The sequence below is a fragment of the Neoarius graeffei genome, chromosome 4, assembly GCF_027579695.1.
Source record: "Neoarius graeffei isolate fNeoGra1 chromosome 4, fNeoGra1.pri, whole genome shotgun sequence".
Lineage (NCBI taxonomy): Eukaryota > Metazoa > Chordata > Actinopteri > Siluriformes > Ariidae > Neoarius > Neoarius graeffei.
In genome coordinates, this window is record NC_083572.1 from 72,514,315 (window position 1) to 72,534,107 (window position 19,793).

The 19,793-nt window shown below is 39.0% G+C and overlaps 1 protein-coding gene across 3 annotated transcripts in view; it reads right to left on the reverse strand.

Annotated features, from left to right (window-relative positions):
- Positions 1-811: 811 nt before the first annotated feature.
- The window catches only part of LOC132885238 (FYVE, RhoGEF and PH domain-containing protein 5-like), a 29,672-nt gene continuing 10,690 nt past the window's right edge, over positions 812-19,793 (reverse strand). Inside the window, exons 8-21 of one of the 3 annotated variants that reach the window (XM_060919669.1) lie at positions 19,147-19,222; positions 17,938-17,988; positions 17,417-17,475; positions 16,862-16,933; positions 16,716-16,784; positions 15,136-15,219; positions 14,952-15,031; positions 14,772-14,865; positions 8,519-8,656; positions 8,283-8,385; positions 7,922-8,037; positions 3,900-4,022; positions 3,625-3,767; positions 812-1,899 (exon numbers count right to left, since the gene is read on the reverse strand). In XM_060919669.1, coding sequence (XP_060775652.1) covers positions 1,863-1,899; positions 3,625-3,767; positions 3,900-4,022; positions 7,922-8,037; positions 8,283-8,385; positions 8,519-8,656; positions 14,772-14,865; positions 14,952-15,031; positions 15,136-15,219; positions 16,716-16,784; positions 16,862-16,933; positions 17,417-17,475; positions 17,938-17,988; positions 19,147-19,222 — 1,245 coding nt within the window. In that variant the 3' untranslated portion in view covers positions 812-1,862. Of the gene's footprint in view, positions 1,900-3,624; positions 3,768-3,899; positions 4,023-7,921; positions 8,038-8,282; positions 8,386-8,518; positions 8,657-14,771; positions 14,866-14,951; positions 15,032-15,135; positions 15,220-16,715; positions 16,785-16,861; positions 16,934-17,416; positions 17,476-17,937; positions 17,989-19,146; positions 19,226-19,793 lie in introns of all 3 variants that reach the window. The other 2 variants (XM_060919668.1, XM_060919670.1) reach the window with 2 other exon arrangements.

Here is a 19,793-nt window from a genome sequence, read left to right on the forward strand (position 1 = left end):
CAGGCAAGCTGGAGCCTATCCCAGCTGGCTATGGGCGAGAGGCGGGGTACACCCTGGACAAGTCGCCAGGTTATCGCAGGGCTGACACAGAGACAAACAACCATTCACACTCACACCTACGGTCAATTTAGAGCCAACCTGCATGTCTTTGGACTGTGGGGGAAACCAGAGCACCTGGAGGAAACCCACGCAGACACAGGGAGAATATGCAAACTCCTCCACACAGAAAGGCCCTTGCCAGCCGCTGGGCCTATATATATACACACACACACACACACACACACACACACACATACATACATACATACATACTCACTGGATATGAGCAATCGCGCTCTCTGAATGGCTACTTGACTACTAGGATATCAGCTCATATACTGTGAGTAGAGAAAAACAAAATGGTGGTGTGCATCAAGTCAGATATATCACTTTGTTATCAAGTATTTATAAGAAACAGAAATAGCTAAAAGAATATATTTTCCCCAATATCTCCTGTTCCACAATCCAGCCCAGTTGGTGGTGGTAATGCACCTTTAAGTTGGCTTGCCAACTGCCAAAAAAACCCAAAAGAAGAAGAAGAAAATGGTGGACCATGTTACTGAATCAACCGAGGACGAAAAAAAAAACCTCTACTTGAAAACAAAACCCTAGAAAATACAAAAAAAGCAACAAAATATGGAATAAAAGTATTTGATGGTAAGAATGTACATTTTTCATTTTTCAAGAATTATTCTTAGAGCATTTTTCACAAATTGCTCCTGTCATTTTGCAGGTTTGTTTACATTCTAAGTGGAAATGATTTTGTCAGACATTTTGTATAAAGTTTTTATTTATTGAATTTGCAAAAAATAAAAATGCTTTGTTTCTCAATATCCAGTGAATGTGGATAGAATAAAACAATTATTCCACTCAATCTCATTGTACATGGCTGATAGACAACTTGGCACTACACGCCTCGTCAACCATCAGTTCATGTACGACTTGATTTTGTGGAATAATTGTTATATACACACACACACACACACACACAAAATCATAATTTCCCCAGAGAATAAATTGATGATTCTTACAAATCATCTTTATTGTAGATTTAAAGTATATAATTGACTTGAACTGCACATAATGTAGACTATTCATCCATCCATTTTCTATACTGCCATTTTCCATTGCATGTCACGGGTGAGCTGAAGCCAATTCCAGCTGACTACGAGCGAGATGTGAGGTACACCCTGGACAAGTCACCAATCTATATAATATAGACTAATTTGATTTTTGAATGTTTATCCTTTCATTTCAAATGTTTCTTATGGAAAACCCAAAAGGCTCAGTTGCAGTTGGTCCTGCTACAAGATGTAGTTAGCATAAAACATAAAATAATTACATTTATAAATATGAGAACAAAACAAACTAACAAATTAACAGTAATCATATACAGATATAGCAATTTGTGCAGCTTGCAGCTGTGGTTCTGTGTTGGGAAATAAACGGCAAATAGTAGCGAAACAATCACAGAGATTCTGACCCATCAGATTGAGTATGAATCATGAATGCTTAATTTGTCCTAACTGACATGGCACTGGTTTGATTTTTAAGAGAGGATCAAAACAATACATTTTGTTCATCAGAAGGAAATAAAATTTCAGTGTATAAATATTATTAGTGCATTAGGAAAGTAGGACATGGTGTTGGCTTTGTGCCTCCTTCTTTGCTAATAAATACTATAATAGGACTTACAGTTAAACCCATCATTAAACTTGTCTTGTGACAATAGTTCATCTTTGTCAGGCAAGAAGCTCATGTATGGATGGATTTATGTTTCCATCTCATTTGTGTTGGTCTTCATACTATGGCTTTTGTAGCTGCTATAGGACTGTGGCTTCTTCCATGGCACTCACCCACCTTAGACACAGTATACAGATGCAATTAATATCAAATGCAAATGAGGTTTGCCAATTCTACTACTATATACAGTTAGGTCCATAAATATTTGGACAGAGACAACATTTTTCTAATTTTGGTTCTGTACATTACCACAATGAATTTTGAACAAAACAATTCAGATGCAGTTGAAGTTCAAACTTTCAGCTTTAATTCAGTGGGTTGAACAAAATGATTGCATAAAAATGTGAGGAACTAAAGCATTTTTTAAAAACACAATCCCTTCATTTCAGGAGCTCAAAAGTAATTGGACAAATTAAATAATTGTAAATAAAATGTTCATTTCTAATACTTGGTTGAAAACCCTTTGTTGGCAATGACTGCCTGAAGTCTGTGTTTCCTCCTTTTTAATGCTCTGCCAGGCCTTTACTGCAGCGGTTTTCAGTTGCTGTTTGTTTGTGGGTCTTTCTGTCTGAAGTTTAGTCTTTAACAAGTGAAATGCATGCTTAATTGGGTTGAGATCAGGTGACTGACTTGGCTATTCAAGAATATTCCACTTCTTTGCTTTAATAAATTCCTGGGTTGCTTTGACTTTATGTTTTGGGTCATTGTCCATCTGTATTATGAAACACCGACCAACCAGTTTGGCTGCATTTGCCTGGATTTGAGCACACAGTATGTCTCTGAATACCTCAGAATTCATCCGGCTGCTTCTGTCCTGTGTCACATCATCAATAAACACTAGTGACCCAGTGCCACTGCCAGCCATGCATGCCCAAGCCATCACACTGTCTCCGCTGTGTTTTACAGATGATGTGGTATGCTTTGGATCATGAGCTGTACCACACCTTTGCCATACTTTTTTCTTTCCATCATTCTGGTCGAGGTTGATCTTGGTTTCATCTGTCCAAAGAATGTTCTTCCAGAACTGTGCTGGCTTTTTTAGATGTTTTTTAGCAAAGTCCAATCTAGCCTTTTTATTCTTGAGGCTTATGAGTGGCTTGCACCGTGCAGTGAACCCTCTGTATTTACCTTCATACAGTCTTCTCTTTATGGTAGATTTGGATATTGATACGCCTACCTCCTGGAGAGTGTTGTTCACTTGGTTGGCTGTTGTGAAGGGGTTTCTCTTCACCATGGAGATTATTCTGTGATCATCCACCACTGTTGTCTTCTGTGGGCGTCCAGATCTTTTTGCATTGATGAGTTCACCAGTGCTTTCTTTCTTTCTCAGGATGTACCAAACTGTAGATTTTGCCACTCTTAATATTGTAGCAATTTCTCGGATGGTTTTTTTCTGTTTTCGCAGCTTAAGGATGGCTTGTTTCACCTGCATGGAGAGCTCCTTTGGCCGCATGTTTTCTTCACAGCAAAATCTTCCAAATGCAAGCACCACACCTCAAATCAACTCCAGGCCTTTTATCTGCTTAATTGAGAATGATATAACGAAGGAATTGCCCACACCTGCCCATGAAATAGCCTTTGAGTCAACTGTCCAATTACTTTTGGTCCCTTTAAAAACAGGGTGGCACATGTTAAGGAGCTGAAACTCCTAAACCCTTCATCCAATTTTAATGTGGATCCCCTCAAATGAAAGCTGAAAGTCTGGACTTTATGTCCATGTCCATTATATAACTATAACTTGAATATGTTTCAGTAAACAGGTAAAAAAACAAAATTTGTGTCAGTGTCCAAATATATATGGACCTAACTGTAGCTACATGAAGTGATGTGTGTGTCTTTTACCTCTGTGCTGTGTGTGTATCCTGAGCCTTGAATGTGTAATAAAGTGTAGTGTTGTGGTAGAGCTGAAACACACTGCTCTCTGCTTCATTCTCAGACTTTACTGAGAAACCCAGCAGAGGAAGGGACTCACATGCAACCCTCTCCTAATGAGAGAGGAAGAGGAGGGAAGCAAGAGGGGGAAAGATGCAGTTTTGTAATAAATATCTTCTTCCTTTTTTTATTATTCAATTTTAAATCCTTTCGTTGACTGATTTGAGTGTGCATGTGTATTTTACCTCAGGCTGTGGATATGTATAAAGCACTTTATCTTTGAGAAGAAACCACAGACTCTTCCAGCTTCGCTTGCTATTTCGACTCCTCTGCAGAGTCCCACTCATCTCACCCTCTGATCCTGTCACCTGCACAATGTTAGAAAAGGCAGACCTTTTGAAAGATACATTACACTTTAGTATTCTCGTACTCAAAAACCAGGATATCATATTTACTGGTAATGTTCAGGCTTTCCCTAAGACGTGTGAAACCAGTCAACTGCATCATTTCAAATTACTGCTCATGCTGTGCCACAGGGCAGCACAAAACACACAGAGTAAATCACTATCTGCCCTCTTCCACATACATGAGCTCACAGATGCCCATGATTGGCTAGTGCTGTTGTGATGGATAGTGGACAAAGAGTATGCCACCAATTCACACAGAGAACAAGGCCAATTACGCTCTCCTGTCTCTGCCATTTACAGCTGTGGCATCGATGGGATTGATCCTGACAATAGGGTGAATGCTTTTTGCTATATTTATTTTTTAATACCGTTACTGAGTTTAAAAAAATTGCATTTAACCCTAAAGGCTGTAAGCCAATTAAAATACAGTATTCTACCAACAGGCTACACTTCAGCTGTCAAATGCTGGGTCAGCAGTAACAATGTCTGAGACAGCAGAGCCAGACGAGCATCCTCAACCCAATTTACCAAGTAGCTTCAGTTTTAACTGCTTTATAGGAAACAGTTTGATAGTGTTCTGCGAATTATGTGATCCAAAGCCCATGGTGATATCAGCATTTCACAGCTCAGCATCCAACCTGTGGTAACATGTCGAAGAAGGCCTGCTGGGCACAGTGGTGCGTGCCTGTAATCCAAGCTATCAGGAGCTTGTTTTGGGGCAGCCATGGCCTGAAGGTTAGAGAAGCAGTCTTGGGCCCAAAGGGTTGCTGGTTTGATTCCTGAGATTGGCAGGAAAAACGTGAGGGGGGTTGAGTGAATGAACAGCACTTACCCCTCCCTCTGTATCATGGCTGAAGTGCCCTTGAGCAAGGCACCTAACCCCCAACTGCTCCCTGGGTGCTGTAGCATAGCTGCCCACTGCTCTGGGTAAGTGTGTGTGTGTGCGCTCATTGCTCACTTGTGTGTGTTCATTGCGTCAGATGAGTTAAATGCAGAGGAGGAATGTCACTGCGCTTGAGTGAACATCTGACAAATTAGCTAACTAAATGAGTTAGTTTTTGATTCATAATCTTCCAGAATACTAAATTTCTTGTGTAAATGCTTATACAAATGGTTTAAGAATAAATCCATTTACATCCAGCTTAATAAATAAGGCTCAATGTGTAAGGGGCACCTTTGCTAGATAACATACGATATAGATATAAACACGAGCCAGCTACTTAATGAAACTAGCAAGCTACTGAAACCTCAACAGCATTTGTCCAAGTTAGCAGGCCAGCTAACAGTAACGTTCTTTATACACTATTGATAATAGCAGTGGTGTTTATTTCAGCTTAACTCACTTGGTTAGTTAAGATGATTGTTCAAAAATGCATCCCTCAGATATAGAACAACTGTAGACATCTAAAAAGTAACTTGGGAATGTAAGTGAAAGTAATCACTCAAGTAGTTTTTCACCAGATGACATTTACACTTCAGTAACTTTCTTCATCACTACTTTAACTTACTACAGTAGTAGCATTTTACTGAAGTCAGTGTGTTTTGCACTCTTTCCACTACTGGGCTTTAGATTATAAACAATTGTAAACATATAACAAATGAAAAATACAATACATTATTTATTGAATTTAAGTTTGCACACTATAATTGCTTGAATGCTAAATCAATTACCTCAAAAGATATTGCCATGGCATTGTACAGTCATCAAGACATGACCCTCTTTCTCTGTAATAGTTTTAGCTTCTGTTCACACTCCAGATAATTTGTTGACACTTGAACTAGATCTCCTGTCAGTTTATCACCGCCAGTCTCCTAGGGCTTATGAGTCAAATGTAAATCTTAAAGGTAGACTGCCTTTCAGATTTTTCAAGTTCAGGTCATAAAAAGAATTTTCCCTGACACCCAATTATTTTTGTTTAGTGGACTGAAAGCTACTGAATTCGAATCGCAGACTTCCAATTTTATTAGGTATTTTTTTAAAAATAGAGCAATTAATGAATTTAGGGCCACATGGCCCTAAATTCTCCACTATTTTTTCCTACTTCACCATGAACCAATTCAAGATACTACCTCATGCATCACATGGTGGGCTTTCCCTGTTCACACAAGGCATTGTGGGATACAAATTTGAAACAGGAGAGAAAAATGGAGGACGTGAGTATGCGAATTAAACGTGAAAGAGCGACTACAGTAACGAAAAGCGAGAAGAAAAGACATTATGTTGCGAAGGAAAGGAAACGCAGGACCAAACTAATAATTATAGGCGGTCAGCGAGCACCTTGTTGTGATCAGCTGTTCGTTTAGCGACAGAATGATATAACTGTCAGTGCACGGTCAAAGATAAACCTGTAGATGGCAGTAATGCAACACTGGATGCCAGCTGCCCTAAAACCCAAATGAAGAAGGAAAAGAAGAAGAAGAAGATGGTAAACCTGTACATGTGCACACGGACTTCCTCTGTCTGCTTGACTGCGCGACGTGAGCAATTTCATGCACGTTATTTGCTAGGGAATCCCCTCAAATTAAATAACTTCCTAGCCACAGAATGGTCTGGTATTTTGTGAGATATTACAGAAACAAACATACATCACAATGACCAAATTTCAGAGGGAACTAAATTTCACTGATTTTATGAACTCGAAAGGCCATCTAGCTTTAAAGGTGCACTATGTAGGATTTAGGGGGATCTATTAGCAGAAATGGAATATAGTATTCATAAGAATGTTTTCATTAGTGTATAATTAACTGTAACTACAAATCATTGTGTTTTCGTAAGCTGAGAATGAGCCCTTCATATATACATAGAGAGCAGGTCCTCTTCTATTGAGGCTGCCATTTTGTGCCTCCATGTTTCTACAGTAGCCCAGAACAGACAAATCTCTAGAGAGTGTCTTTTGCATATCAAATTTTTACAAGTGTCGGTGTGAATCCATAAGGAAGCACCAGAAGGAAGACGAAGAAGAAAGAAGAGGATCAGTGTTTGCTAGTGCTGGCTAACAAGTTTGAGAACCGAATGTTTGAAAAATGGACAATCATACTTATTATTTAACATGAGAAAAAGCAAGGGATCTTGAATCCTCATCAATGAACGAAAGCATGAAGCAAAATGAGATCAGGACAGGTGATGGCAGAAAGCAAAAATAAACAGCGGTGTGGCCTTTCACAGATGGAAATTGCTGATGAAAGACAACTGCTTTCAAAGTTAAGCGGAAGTTGCCTATTTTCTGCTGGACAGGTAATTTAGCCTACCAATCTAAATGTAATTATAAATGTATTGGTAACTGGTAGCTCTCCTTCCTCTCCTGGCCCTGACTGCTCCACCACCTCTGCCTTTCTAATGTCGCCATGTGGTCTATCTGGTGTTTGACTTTTCAAACAGAGAAAAAAAAATCTACTTGATGCAGCTGTAGATGATGACATGATTTTGGAAGTACTTGGAAGGGTGCTATGGGCACTTCACAGCCACTGTATATTCTAATACACACTTAGAAAGGGAGGAGTACAGGAGAGGCATTCAGTTGGTTGTAATCTGCAACCTCACCACAAAATGCCATGAGATCCTACATAGTGTACCTTTAACTTGTTTTTATTTTTGCATTGTTCATTGCAAATAGGGGTCATAAAGTGTGTCATTTTTCTACATTTTATCCATCTCGTTCAATACGTGTTCCAGTGCTTAATGAGTCCTCTAGAAAAAAAAATTCGATTCAAATTTATTTCGTACTTTTAAGGTTTTCATTTGACTCACCCTCATGCATTTACACTTTTGTACACAAATTGTGTGTACAAAAGGGGCCTTAACACAGAACTTCTGAACACTAATCATGAGCAGAATTTAATACAGATCTGTGAATGGTTACCTGGTTGAAGGATAAGTGGCCTTTGCGACTCCTCCACAGACTGGCTGGGTGAATGTTGTGGAAAACGGCAGACAGTGGCCGACTGGAGCTTTCCATAAGCATAGCAACATCACCTTCTGAAAACATACATTTGGGTGAAAATTTTAGCCATTTAACTTTTTATCCTTTGATAACTTGAAGTCAGTCAGTTCACTTTATATATAACAGATTCAACAGCCATCAGCTGAGCCTCCAACATGCCACCAGCACTGTTAAACCCTGACATGCTGTTGTTCACAGATGTGCTATGGTTTAATGACTGTCATAATGCTTTGCTTTAGATTTTTTCATTTGCCACTGCACATACAGGAACCATTCTTACCATTCTTGCAAAGCTCACTGTAGCACTTATCACATACTTTGGCTCGTCTGTTTTTCATGTATTTCAGGGGGACTTTGTTCCTGCAGCAGTCTCTGCACACAACCTGTGACCAGTGAGATGTAAAGAAAATGTTAAGTTCATCTGGTTTATTATGTCATTGAAGTGTGTGTGTGTGTGTGTGTGTGTGTGTGTGTGTGTGTGTGTGTGTGTGTGTGTGTGTGTGTGTGTGTAATTACCTTGCCACAGGCATGGCAGTGATGCCTTCGGTGTGTGAGGCTGAAATGGACGGGGCAGTTCATACACACTGCTACCTGGGAAACTGACACCAGAGGTGGTGCGTTCTCCCCGAGACATACCCCTGACTTCTCCCCAACCTAAAAAACAAACCTGCTGTCAGAAATTTAGTCTCACTTAGTTCATGTTAAAAATGATTTCAGTCATTTAGTGTGCCAGAGTACAAGTGTACAAAATGTCACATCACACATCACATTATCTCTAGCCGCTTTATCCTTCTACAGGGTCGCAGGCAAGCTGGAGCCTATCCCAGCTGACTACGGGCGAAAGGCGGGGTACACCCTGGACAAGTCGCCAGGTCATCACAGGGCTGACACATAGACACAGACAACCATTCACACTCACATTCACACCTACGGTCAATTTAGAGTCACCAGTTAACCTAACCTGCATGTCTTTGGACTGTGGGGGAAACCGGAGCACCCGGAGGAAACCCACGCGGACACGGGGAGAACATGCAAACTCCACACAGAAAGGCCCTCGCCGGCCCTGGGGCTCGAACCCAGGACCTTCTTGCTGTGAGGCGACAGCGCTAACCACTACACCACCGTGCCGTCCGCTGTACAAAATGTATGACACATTTTGCTATAAAAAAAAAAGCTCGATCCACAAAAGGCCTATCTGTATCACATGACATATAGCTGATGCAAACTGTCTGGTAAGACAAATATAGGCTTACTATTTAACTTACAGCCTTACTTTTCCTCATTTCATTGCCATTAATGGGTAAACTGCAATAAAATGTAAAACTCCAAAGCTGGAATACCAAAGGTGTTCCTACAGTGTTACAGTTAACATGTTATAAATTACTAATTTACAGATATATTTAATTTGCTTATTTTAATAAAAGGTGCAAAATCTGGAGTATAGAAGGTCTTTGTAATGTATCTTTAGAATTAGTCTTATCACTGATTAACTTTCTAAACTCTCAGCTTTCCCCATCTATCAGCTGTTTGTATTCTCCAGGTGTGCACCACAATATATCATTTGTTAATCATTGCCACAATATCGATGTTTTCGATACTGATCTCATAGAAACCTGCAACAAGTAAGCAGAGATCAAAGAATTCTGTTCATCTCCAAGCTTCCAGGTAAATGTGTGATTTCCTCTGTGTGTTTTGACAACTTGTGGCAAGGTCCAAAAAAAGGAAACAATTGTCAGATTAATGTCGGGGAATCTTAATTTCTGTCACATCATACCATAGCTTTAGCAGGTGTATCCCAATCTCAGTTTGAATTATAATTACAATATACTGGTTTTGTCAGTCTAAACTCCAACTAACAGTTCCTCTTCTGGCTTACTTGTTTTTGGGTTATTGAGGTTTGGAATAAACTCATTCAAGTGATCCATGAAATAAGCTAATAACGATAAGAACTCAGTATTTTGATAATGGTGGGTTGTGATTTCCACCACACAAACAAAATCACAAAACCCTTTGGCTATGCTTCTCAGACACTTTGGTGTCTCTGGACCCCACTTTGAGAAGCACTGCAAAATTAAAAGAGTCAATACTTATTTATGGTCTATTAGATAAATGAAATGGTTTTACTTACTGTTCCCATTTCTCTAATACAGCTACAGTGGTGCTTGAAAGTTTGTGAACCCTTTAGAATTTTCTATATTTCTGCATAAATATGACCTAAAACATCATCAGATTTTTCACACAAGTCCTAAAAGTAGAATTCATTGTTCCATCAATGATGGCAAACCGTCCTGGCTCAGATGCAGCAAAACAGGCCCAAACCATGATACTACCACCACCATGTTCCACAGATGGGATAAGGTTCTTATGCTGGAATGCAGTGTTTTCCTTTCTCCAAACAAAAGCTTCTCATTTAAACCAAAAAGTTCTATTTTGATCTCATCCGTCCACAAAACATTTTTCCAATAGCCTTCTGGCTTGTCCACGTGATCTTTAGCAAACTGCAAATGAGCAGCAATGTTCTTTTTGGAAAGCAGTGGCTTTCTCCTTGCAACCCTGCCATGCACGCCATTGTTGTTCAGTGTTCTCCTGATGGTGGACTCATGAACATTAACATTAGCCAATGTGAGAGAGGCCTTCAGTTGCTTAGAAGTTACCCTGGGGTCCTTTGTGACCTCGCCGAGTATTACACGCCTTGCTCTTGGAGTGGTCTTTGGTAGTTGACCACTCCTGGGGAGGGTAACATCCATCCATCTATCCATTATCTGTAGCCGCTTATCCTGTACAGGGTCGCAGGCAAGCTGGAGCCTATCCCAGCTGACTATGGGTGAGAGGCGGGGTACACCCTGGACAAGTTGCCAGGTCATCGCAGGGCTGACACATAGATACAGACGACCATTCACAATCACACTGGGAGGGTAACAATGGTCTTGAATTTCCTTCATTTGTACACAATCTGTCTGACTGTGGATTGGTGGAGTCCAAACTCTTTAGAGATGGTTTTGTAACCTTTTCCAGTCTGATGAGCATCAACAACACTTTTTCTGAGGTCCTCAGAAATCTCCTTTGTTCGTACCATGATACACTTCCACAAACATGTGTTGTGAAGATCAGACTTTGATAGATCCCTGTTCTTTAAATAAAACAGGGTGCCCACTCACACCTGATTGTCATCCCATTGATTGAAAACACCTGACTCTAATTTCACCTTCAAATTAACTGCTAATCCTAGAGGTTCACATACTTTTGCCACTCACAGATATGTAATATTGGATCATTTTCCTCAATAAATAAATGATCAAGTATAATATTTTTGTCTCATTTGTTTAACTGCGTTCTCTTTATCTACTTTTAGGACTTGTGTGAAAATCTGATGATGTTTTAGGTCATATTTATGCAGAAATATAGAAAATTCTAAAGGGTTCACAAACTTTCAAGCACCAATGTAGAATTGAAATCATATTTCTTCTTTTTAACACTACAATGAATATGAGTAAGGCTACATCCACACGACAATGGCAACGAGATTTTTTTTTAAAAATATCGCGTCCACATGGGCAACGGATCAGTAAAATATCAGGTTCATATGGCAACGCAACGCTTGCTGAAAACGATGCAATACACATGCCACACCTCTACGTGTGCTGTAAGACGGTCCCATCGGAGACACCACAACAATAGAAGAAGTAGACGCATGTGCATAAACCCCTTCTTCTGTAGCATTAGCCACATAAAGTTTTGATTATTAATCAGTAGCATAAAGCGAAAGACGCGGAAAGAGGAATGAATGGGGGTAGATGGAAGCTGGTACGCCAACATTCTGATATCCTCCAGAATTCTTTAATGGTCCGGAATAAATTGAATGCTACACGTTGATGGATTACTTTGTTCTTCTATGCCCTTTTTGAGGAATGTATTGTCGGACTTAAACCAACATCTGAAGAGGTGAGATCGCTCCTTTTTTTTCCCTATTTTTGCTGGCGGGATTGGTTTTGTTTTTGGAAAGCGCACAGGCGGTGCGCGGTTTGGTACTGCTTCCGCAGTGTTTGGACTAAAGACTCTGCCCTAAGGGCTATTCTCTCTCTCTCTCTCTCTCTCTCTCACTTTGCACCATTACACAATAAATATTCACAGTGAACATATTTTGTAAGCGCGTTTCATGAACCAAGTTATAGGATTTGTTGACAACTCGCATCGAGCTTGTTACACTTCTACCTGGCGTGAAGCACTGACAGTCATGTGGTTGTGACGTCATCGTAAACAAACCCGTTCTACTCATCCAGATGACTTCGCAACGGCGCCATTGCCAGATTTTTCCACTCTGGAACCCGTTCTCAAAAAATATCGTTGTGGGGCACCCAAAACGCCGGTGCCGTGTGGACGCCTGGCCAAAACGATAAACAATTTTATCAGATACACCTGAATTCGTTGCCGTGTGGACAGGGCCTAAGATACTGCCTGTTGTATAATTTACGCCTTTAAACGCATGCACAGTAGCTATTAGTGAGCTATTTTACCACACTTTATACAATCACCATCAAAGCACCTTTAAGTGCCCCAAACACTTGCATGTTAAACAGAGCACTGTTGATGTTCCACACGTCTGACTTGGTCAGGTAGCTCGTACACCTCTGTTGTCAATCAGATAAATCAGATCACAATCCAGACTGGATGACAATTACAGTTATCTCTGGCGCTGACTAAAATGGACTGCTCTACAAACACAAAGTGTGCATAGACTTTGTGTTTTAATGGGAGGTGTGATAAAGGCCTTTCACACATCCAGCCAACAGAGAACAGAGTTGTTAAGTGCTAATTGGCCAAAACTTGGCCAACAAGAGCATTGTAGTTTTCTATAACAGCTATCTGTTCTGATACCTGAGGAGATTCTGCTTTTGGAAAACATTTCGGTTAATATAGCAAGTTTCTTGGATAGAAAGAATCCTTTTTTGTAATGCCCACAAATAGCTTTCATGATCAGTGCTGGAAAGCTAACAAACTATCTTGTGCCTAGCTTTGAACATCAGGCATTGGGAATGACCACATGTCCTGTGCACTTCAATGCAATAATCAAGACCAGAGATTCATCTCATCTCATCTCATCTCATCTCATCTCATCTCATCTCATCTTCTCTAGCCGCTTTATCCTGTTCTACAGGGTCGCAGGCAAGCTGGAGCCTATCCCAGCTGACTACAGGTGAAAGGCAGGGTACACCCTGGACAAGTCGCCAGGTCATCACAGGGCTGACACATAGGCCCTGTTCACACGGCAACGGATTCAGGTGAATCTGATAAAATTGTTTATCGTTTCGGCCTGGCGTCCACATGGCACCGGCGTTTTGGGTGCCCCAAAACGAAATTTTTTGAGAACGGGTTCCAGAGTGGAAAGATCTGGCAACGGCAGCGTTGCGAAGTCATCTGGATGAGTAGAACGGATTTGTTTACGATGACATCACAACCACATGACTAGAACAAGCAGCACTCTCGCTGTTTTGTATGAACCACTGCATTGCATTCACTTTTGTATACAGCTTTTCTTTTAAATAAACAAGTAACTGAACCATTTCTTGAATTTCTTTTTTTATTGGATAAGACTGCTTTTCAAAATGTTCACACAATAAGAAAATTAAGTTATATAAAACTATGCACACTAATAAAACTAATTTGTACACACAGAAGGCACGATTTCCTCGCGTAGTCGCAGCCATCTTCTTCTTGTTGTTGTGTGTTTGTTCCTGTGAGTGCTTTGCCGGGTAGAAGAAGGGGTTTATGTGCATGCATCCTACTTCTTCTATTGTTCTGGTGTCTCCGATGGGACCGTCTTACAGCGCACGTAGAGGTGTGGCATGTGTATTGCATCGTTTTCAGCAAGCGTTGCGTTGCCATATGTACCTGATATTTTACTGATCCGTTGCCCATGTGGATGCGATATTTTTTTTAATAACATCTCGTTGCCGTTGTAGTGTGGATGTAGCCATAGACACAGACAACCATTCACACTCACATTCACACCTACGGTCAATTTAGAGTCACCAGTTAACCTAACCTGCATGTCTTTGGACTGTGGGGGAAACCGGAGCACCCGGAGGAAACCCACGCGGACACGGGCAGAACATGCAAACTCCACACAGAAAGGCCCTCGCCGGCCACGGGACTCGAACCCGGACCTTCTTGCTGTGAGGCGACAGCGCTAACCACTACACCACCATGTAGTGTAGTACACTACCCCCCCCCCCCCCCCCAAACTAACAAGTGCTGGAAAAATTACTTGTCCCTCAATTCTGTTATAGTGTTTTAGTCACTGGTGTAATGGCCTGTACTTATGACACCTGTGACAATGAATAACTGCAGTGACTTAAAGTAATGGTACCACATTAAAAAGCAAGAATATTGGCTATTCATTGAAAATATCCAAAATATGAAAATATAGTTCAAAATTGGAGGTTTTTGCTGGTCAGAAAGAGAATGACAAGAATTAAGTTGACATTATTTATAAGGTTACTTGTTTTTGAGTTACTGAATTTTTTTGGATTAATGCCATACATGCTACCAGTCAAAATTTTATATAATAACTTTGATAATGATGGTTGTGATGTCCTTCAGTGTAATAATTAAAAAAAAAATGCTATAATATTATTAGCATATAATCATTAACACACACACGATATATATATATATATATATATATATATATATATATATATATATATATATATATATATATGAGTGTATTCCATCTTTGAATATTATATAACCTGTCTAAATGTTCTACCTCAAAACAGCCAGGTGGTTCTATCAGTAATGACCCAAGGTCAGCTACTGTCCGATTCAGCGTAACAAACCAATCATCCCTCTCAATAGAAGAGCTGCAAACAAGAACACATATACAAAACTCATATGGGATGGTAAGTATATATGAGAGAGAGAGAGAGAGAGAGAGAGAGAAAGTTACCTTGCTAACAGTGTGATACTAATGTCTTTCACCTCAATCTTCAAAGCATTCTGAGTATTTTCAATCAAATGTCTAGTAACCTGAGAGAGATAAAGAAGGATGAGAGAAACATTAGGGATGGCTGTAAATTGCACAACAGAAGTGATGTCAAACTATATTTCTTGGCAACAACTGTATATATTACCTCCATCCCTGTCAGCGCTAATGTATTAATGAGTCTGTATTTGCCATCTTGTTGAGGGTACGTATAAAGCATTATATCACTCATCTGCAATATAAAACATAAAAGAGGTAACATATCAGCAAACAGTGACTTACAGAAAAAAATATATCACTGCTTCAGGTAATGTAATGGTTTTAATGATTCAGCCTGAATCTGTATTATACAGTTTTCACCACAAGAGGGCAAGAAAAGTATCATATTCACTACAAGGTGGTGGTTCTGTTATAAATCCCAAATGTATGAGAGATGTTAAAATGGGTCATTATTTTTCTATTATTTAAGTCTCACAAAGGAACATATATACAGTATTTCCACAGTTTGATAATGTATATTGTATCTCTTCATTCTGTATCACTGTATACTACACCCAGTGCTAAACAGTGAAATGCTAAAAAAAAAAAAAATCACACAAGCTCTTGTACGTGCTTGTATATATCTTCACCCATGTCACCTTGTTCAATTTTACTGACAATGCTATTTTTCACTGCTGTCTAAAATAATAAATCTACATCCAGATTAGGCCTCTCTGTGTATGTTAATCAAATGCCTTTACAAAACGCAACCCCAACACCATGGTACTGTACCAGATATTTGGGTGTAACCCTGCTGCATCACTCTCTGTCACCATCTAAAGGATATTTCTGACTCACAATCTCAAAAATTCCAATAGTCTCTTTATCTGACTTCATTACCAGTGAGACAGACTGTGTGGGTGGGTATGTTAGCACTTCCTAACTATGGTGATGGTTAATCAAAGGGTGTGTATGGTCATTTATCCAGCTGTTCTGAAACAGAGGGTGAGCTCATTCAATTATATCTACCCAGACACTATGAAAATAACAATCCCTGAGTGAGCAGCACTTCCACCTCACAGCTCCACAGTCCCTGGTTCTATTCTCCCCCTGGGTTACTGTCTGTGTGGAGTTTCAAATATCCATGTGGGCTCTCTCTGGGTTCTCCGGTTTTTTCCCACCTCCCAAAACTGTATTCTAAATTGCCTCTGTGTGTGTGTGTGTGTGTGTGTGTGTGTGTGTGTGTGTGTGTGTGTGTGTGTGTGTGTGTGTGTGTGTATGGTGTCCCATTCAGGGTGCTCCAGATAGACTGCAACCCTGGCTAGGATAAAGTAGTTACTGAAAATGAATGAATGAAATGACAGCATCCAGCTAAAACATAACAATGCTAATAGACTATCATTGATCATTGCAATACATACAGTAGATTAAATACAATCATAAAGACTCTGTGAATTAAAAATTTTTAGATTACAGACTCAGGTCTTCTCTGAAGGTCGTGTGTTATAAATGGGTGTCTCTCTCTTTCTCACAAATAACATACAGTTTTGAGGGAAAAACATCCTGCCAGGAAATCCAATGTTAAAAAAATCAAGGACAGCACCATGTGGGGGTGTGGGAAAAGCAGAGCAACAGACAATAGGGCTGAATAAATACTCCTTTGTTGACAAATATATTGTCATAAATGACTGAAATAGCAAAGTGTTGTAAAGGCTTTAGCACAAATTTCTAATAAATAACACGACAAACCAAGAATAGATGACGTGGCTGTTTGCACTTCCTGCTGACCTTCATCAGGGTTCCCTCTTTCACAAACACCTAAACACACAGAGGTTTAAATAATCAATAACAATGTAACCACTTGGGGTGTATATGGAGTTATTATGATCTCTCACCCTCCCAGGCTGAAGCAGGTTCTTTAGTCCCTGAACACTGTGCTCAATATTGACCAGACGCAGGAGAGCTGCCTGAGACCACACACCAAACACTTCTGAGTACTTACACACATTCTTGTCCTGACTTTTTCACTATACTTTAACTAAGTATTGCTATAATAATAATAATAATAATAATAATAATAATAATCAACTTTATTATTCATAGAAATCTTTCAGTTTACACTGATTACCAAAGATGCTGTGTAATAATAACATATGACAATAAAACAAATGACAATTATGCTATATCTACATTTAACCTCAGTAAACAAAATGTTTTTAGCTTTTTTAGTTTTTTATTATTATTATTATTATTATTATTATTATTATTATTATTATTTGAAATAAAAGCACTTTTAAAGAATGTATATACAAATGGATTATGGGGACTTATTATTCCCCAATTCATCTTAATTTAAAATTTTTCCATTGCGCCAATGATCTTTGCAGTTTGTCATTGCAAAAGAGCACACACTGACTCAGTCTCACACACACTCAGTGCATACAACTCACTCCATTCTTGAGGCTGTCCTTTGCCTGATCAGCTACATCCGAGACCATCACCAGAGCAGCTGAGACAAAGCGTTCAAAAGGAACAAAAATTGCATGATTAGATTTCTATATATACCTTGAACAACATATACAGATACAGCGGAGGGCAAAAGTTTACATTCCCCATGGTACAAACACTATGGGAGTGAAACCGAGACATGAGGTATTTCAGTACTCTTATTCAATCAGTCACACAGAAACTAGGAGATAAGAAGCCAAATGACCTTCACATTACTGAGAGAAGAGAGTAACTGGCTTCCACAAGAACAATAAACAAAAAGTAACACATACTGTATAACAGGCTTTAGTTAAAAACTTTATTAATAGATGTACAAAACACAGAAGTATGTTTAGTAACACTTAATATTTTATAAATGCATACCCCTTTCAAGAAATTTGTATTTTGTTGTTATCAATGTAATGTAATATGAATTCATAGACATAGACATAACGAAGGCTGTAGATTTGGTCATGCTGCCTACCTTGTGTATCCTCATACTCTCTGGAGACTAGTGACAGATTACTTTTGTAATCTAATGAACATAAATTGAGAGGGGTGTCAAAAACAAATACTTTAAAAATTCACAGACACAGAATACATAATATATACAGTACCATTCAAAAGTTTGGACATACCATCTAATTCAGTGGTTTTCTTTATTTTTATTAATTAAAAGACGCTTCATGTCTTAAAGTAATGATGGATGTCGTTTCTCTTTACTTAGTTCAGTGGTTCTGGACATAATATGGATTACTACAGTTGTGGACTAAGGCTAATTACTGTATTTTTATTATTTACTGTTTACTGTTTGATCTCAAACACATTAAGAAGGCAAGAAATTGCACTAATTAACTTTCAATGAGGCATGCTTGTTAACTGAAAAGCATTCCAGGTGACTACCTCATGAAGCTGGTTAAGATAATGCCAATAGGTGTGCAAAGTGTCATCAAGGTAAATGGAGGTGATATTGAAGAATCTAAAATATGAAACTTTTTTTAACACTTTTTTGTTTACCACATAATTCCATACATGTTCCATATGTTATTTCACAGTCTTGATGACTTCGTATTGTTCTACAATGTAGAAATTAGTTAAAATACAGAAAACTCCATGAATGAGTAGGGGTGTCCAAACTTTTGACTGGTACTGCATATATATGTTGGATATTACATACATGGTTGCATGAAGATATGAAGTTTATCTTCAAGTGGTGAAAATATTCATGTGTGAGCAAAGAGAAAGAGTGAAAATATTTTCAATATGATAAGATAAACTTCATATCTTTGTGCCACTGTGTAATGTTCTTTATATTATATGGACACATCCACAAAAGTTAATCAAAAGAATTTTAATTTTGAATTGGTTCATCATTTTGACATCACATGCCTAGTCAGCGGTGATGTTCTTTTTATTATATAGACACATTCACAAACAAAAAGTACTCAAATTTATCAAAACAATTCACTGAATTCCTCATGAGTGACACATAGAGAATTATGTCACGGTTTTAGTTCTCTGTGTCCTGAATGTAGCTCAAATAAAAAATGCCAGCGGCATACAGTTTGGATATAATAGGCCTTGTGTACCATTGGATGGTCTGTTGTGGTTAGTTTGGTTCTAACTGGTGTGGAATGTGTGTAATGGCTAACACATATTTGGACAAACAGAGCTGCAGAGTTTAATATGTTACCTGTTAGAAGCATGCGGTATTGTAGGACTCGAGCTATCACCTTCAGCAACTGCTGTTTGAGAGCACCGATGTCCAGCTGCTGAGAGACAGAGACTCTGAGCTACTGAAAGCAATCTTACATGCACAACAAAACAACAAAAAACATTGCATCATATTACATATCCATACACATCTACAGTGTATTTATTGTCTACATTTTGGCAGTAACAGCACTTGCTTTGTTTGGCAACCCTCAGTGAGTTATGGTGGTGGGATATGGTCTTTTTCCTCCCACTTAGAAGATGGCTAATTGTGTCCTGTGGGCATATGTGTAGGTTTCACTGGGAACAGAGGGACATGTTTTCTATTTCTCAAAGTCCAGTTTTTGTCCCCTTTCAAATAGCTAAATGTCCATTTTTCAATTCAATTATATGATATTTGATTAGAGCATTAGCAATAAGAATAGATATAATCACAAAACAGCTTTATAGAAATCTGGATGCAGAATTACATCACTAATGAGCAAGCCAGAGGTGGCAGTGGCAAAGAAAAACTCCCTGAGATATCATGAGAAAGAAACCTTAAGAAGAACCAAACTGAAAAGGAAACACTATTAATGTGATTATAATTATCTTGTACAGTCATTTACTATCAAGTCAAACAGTAAT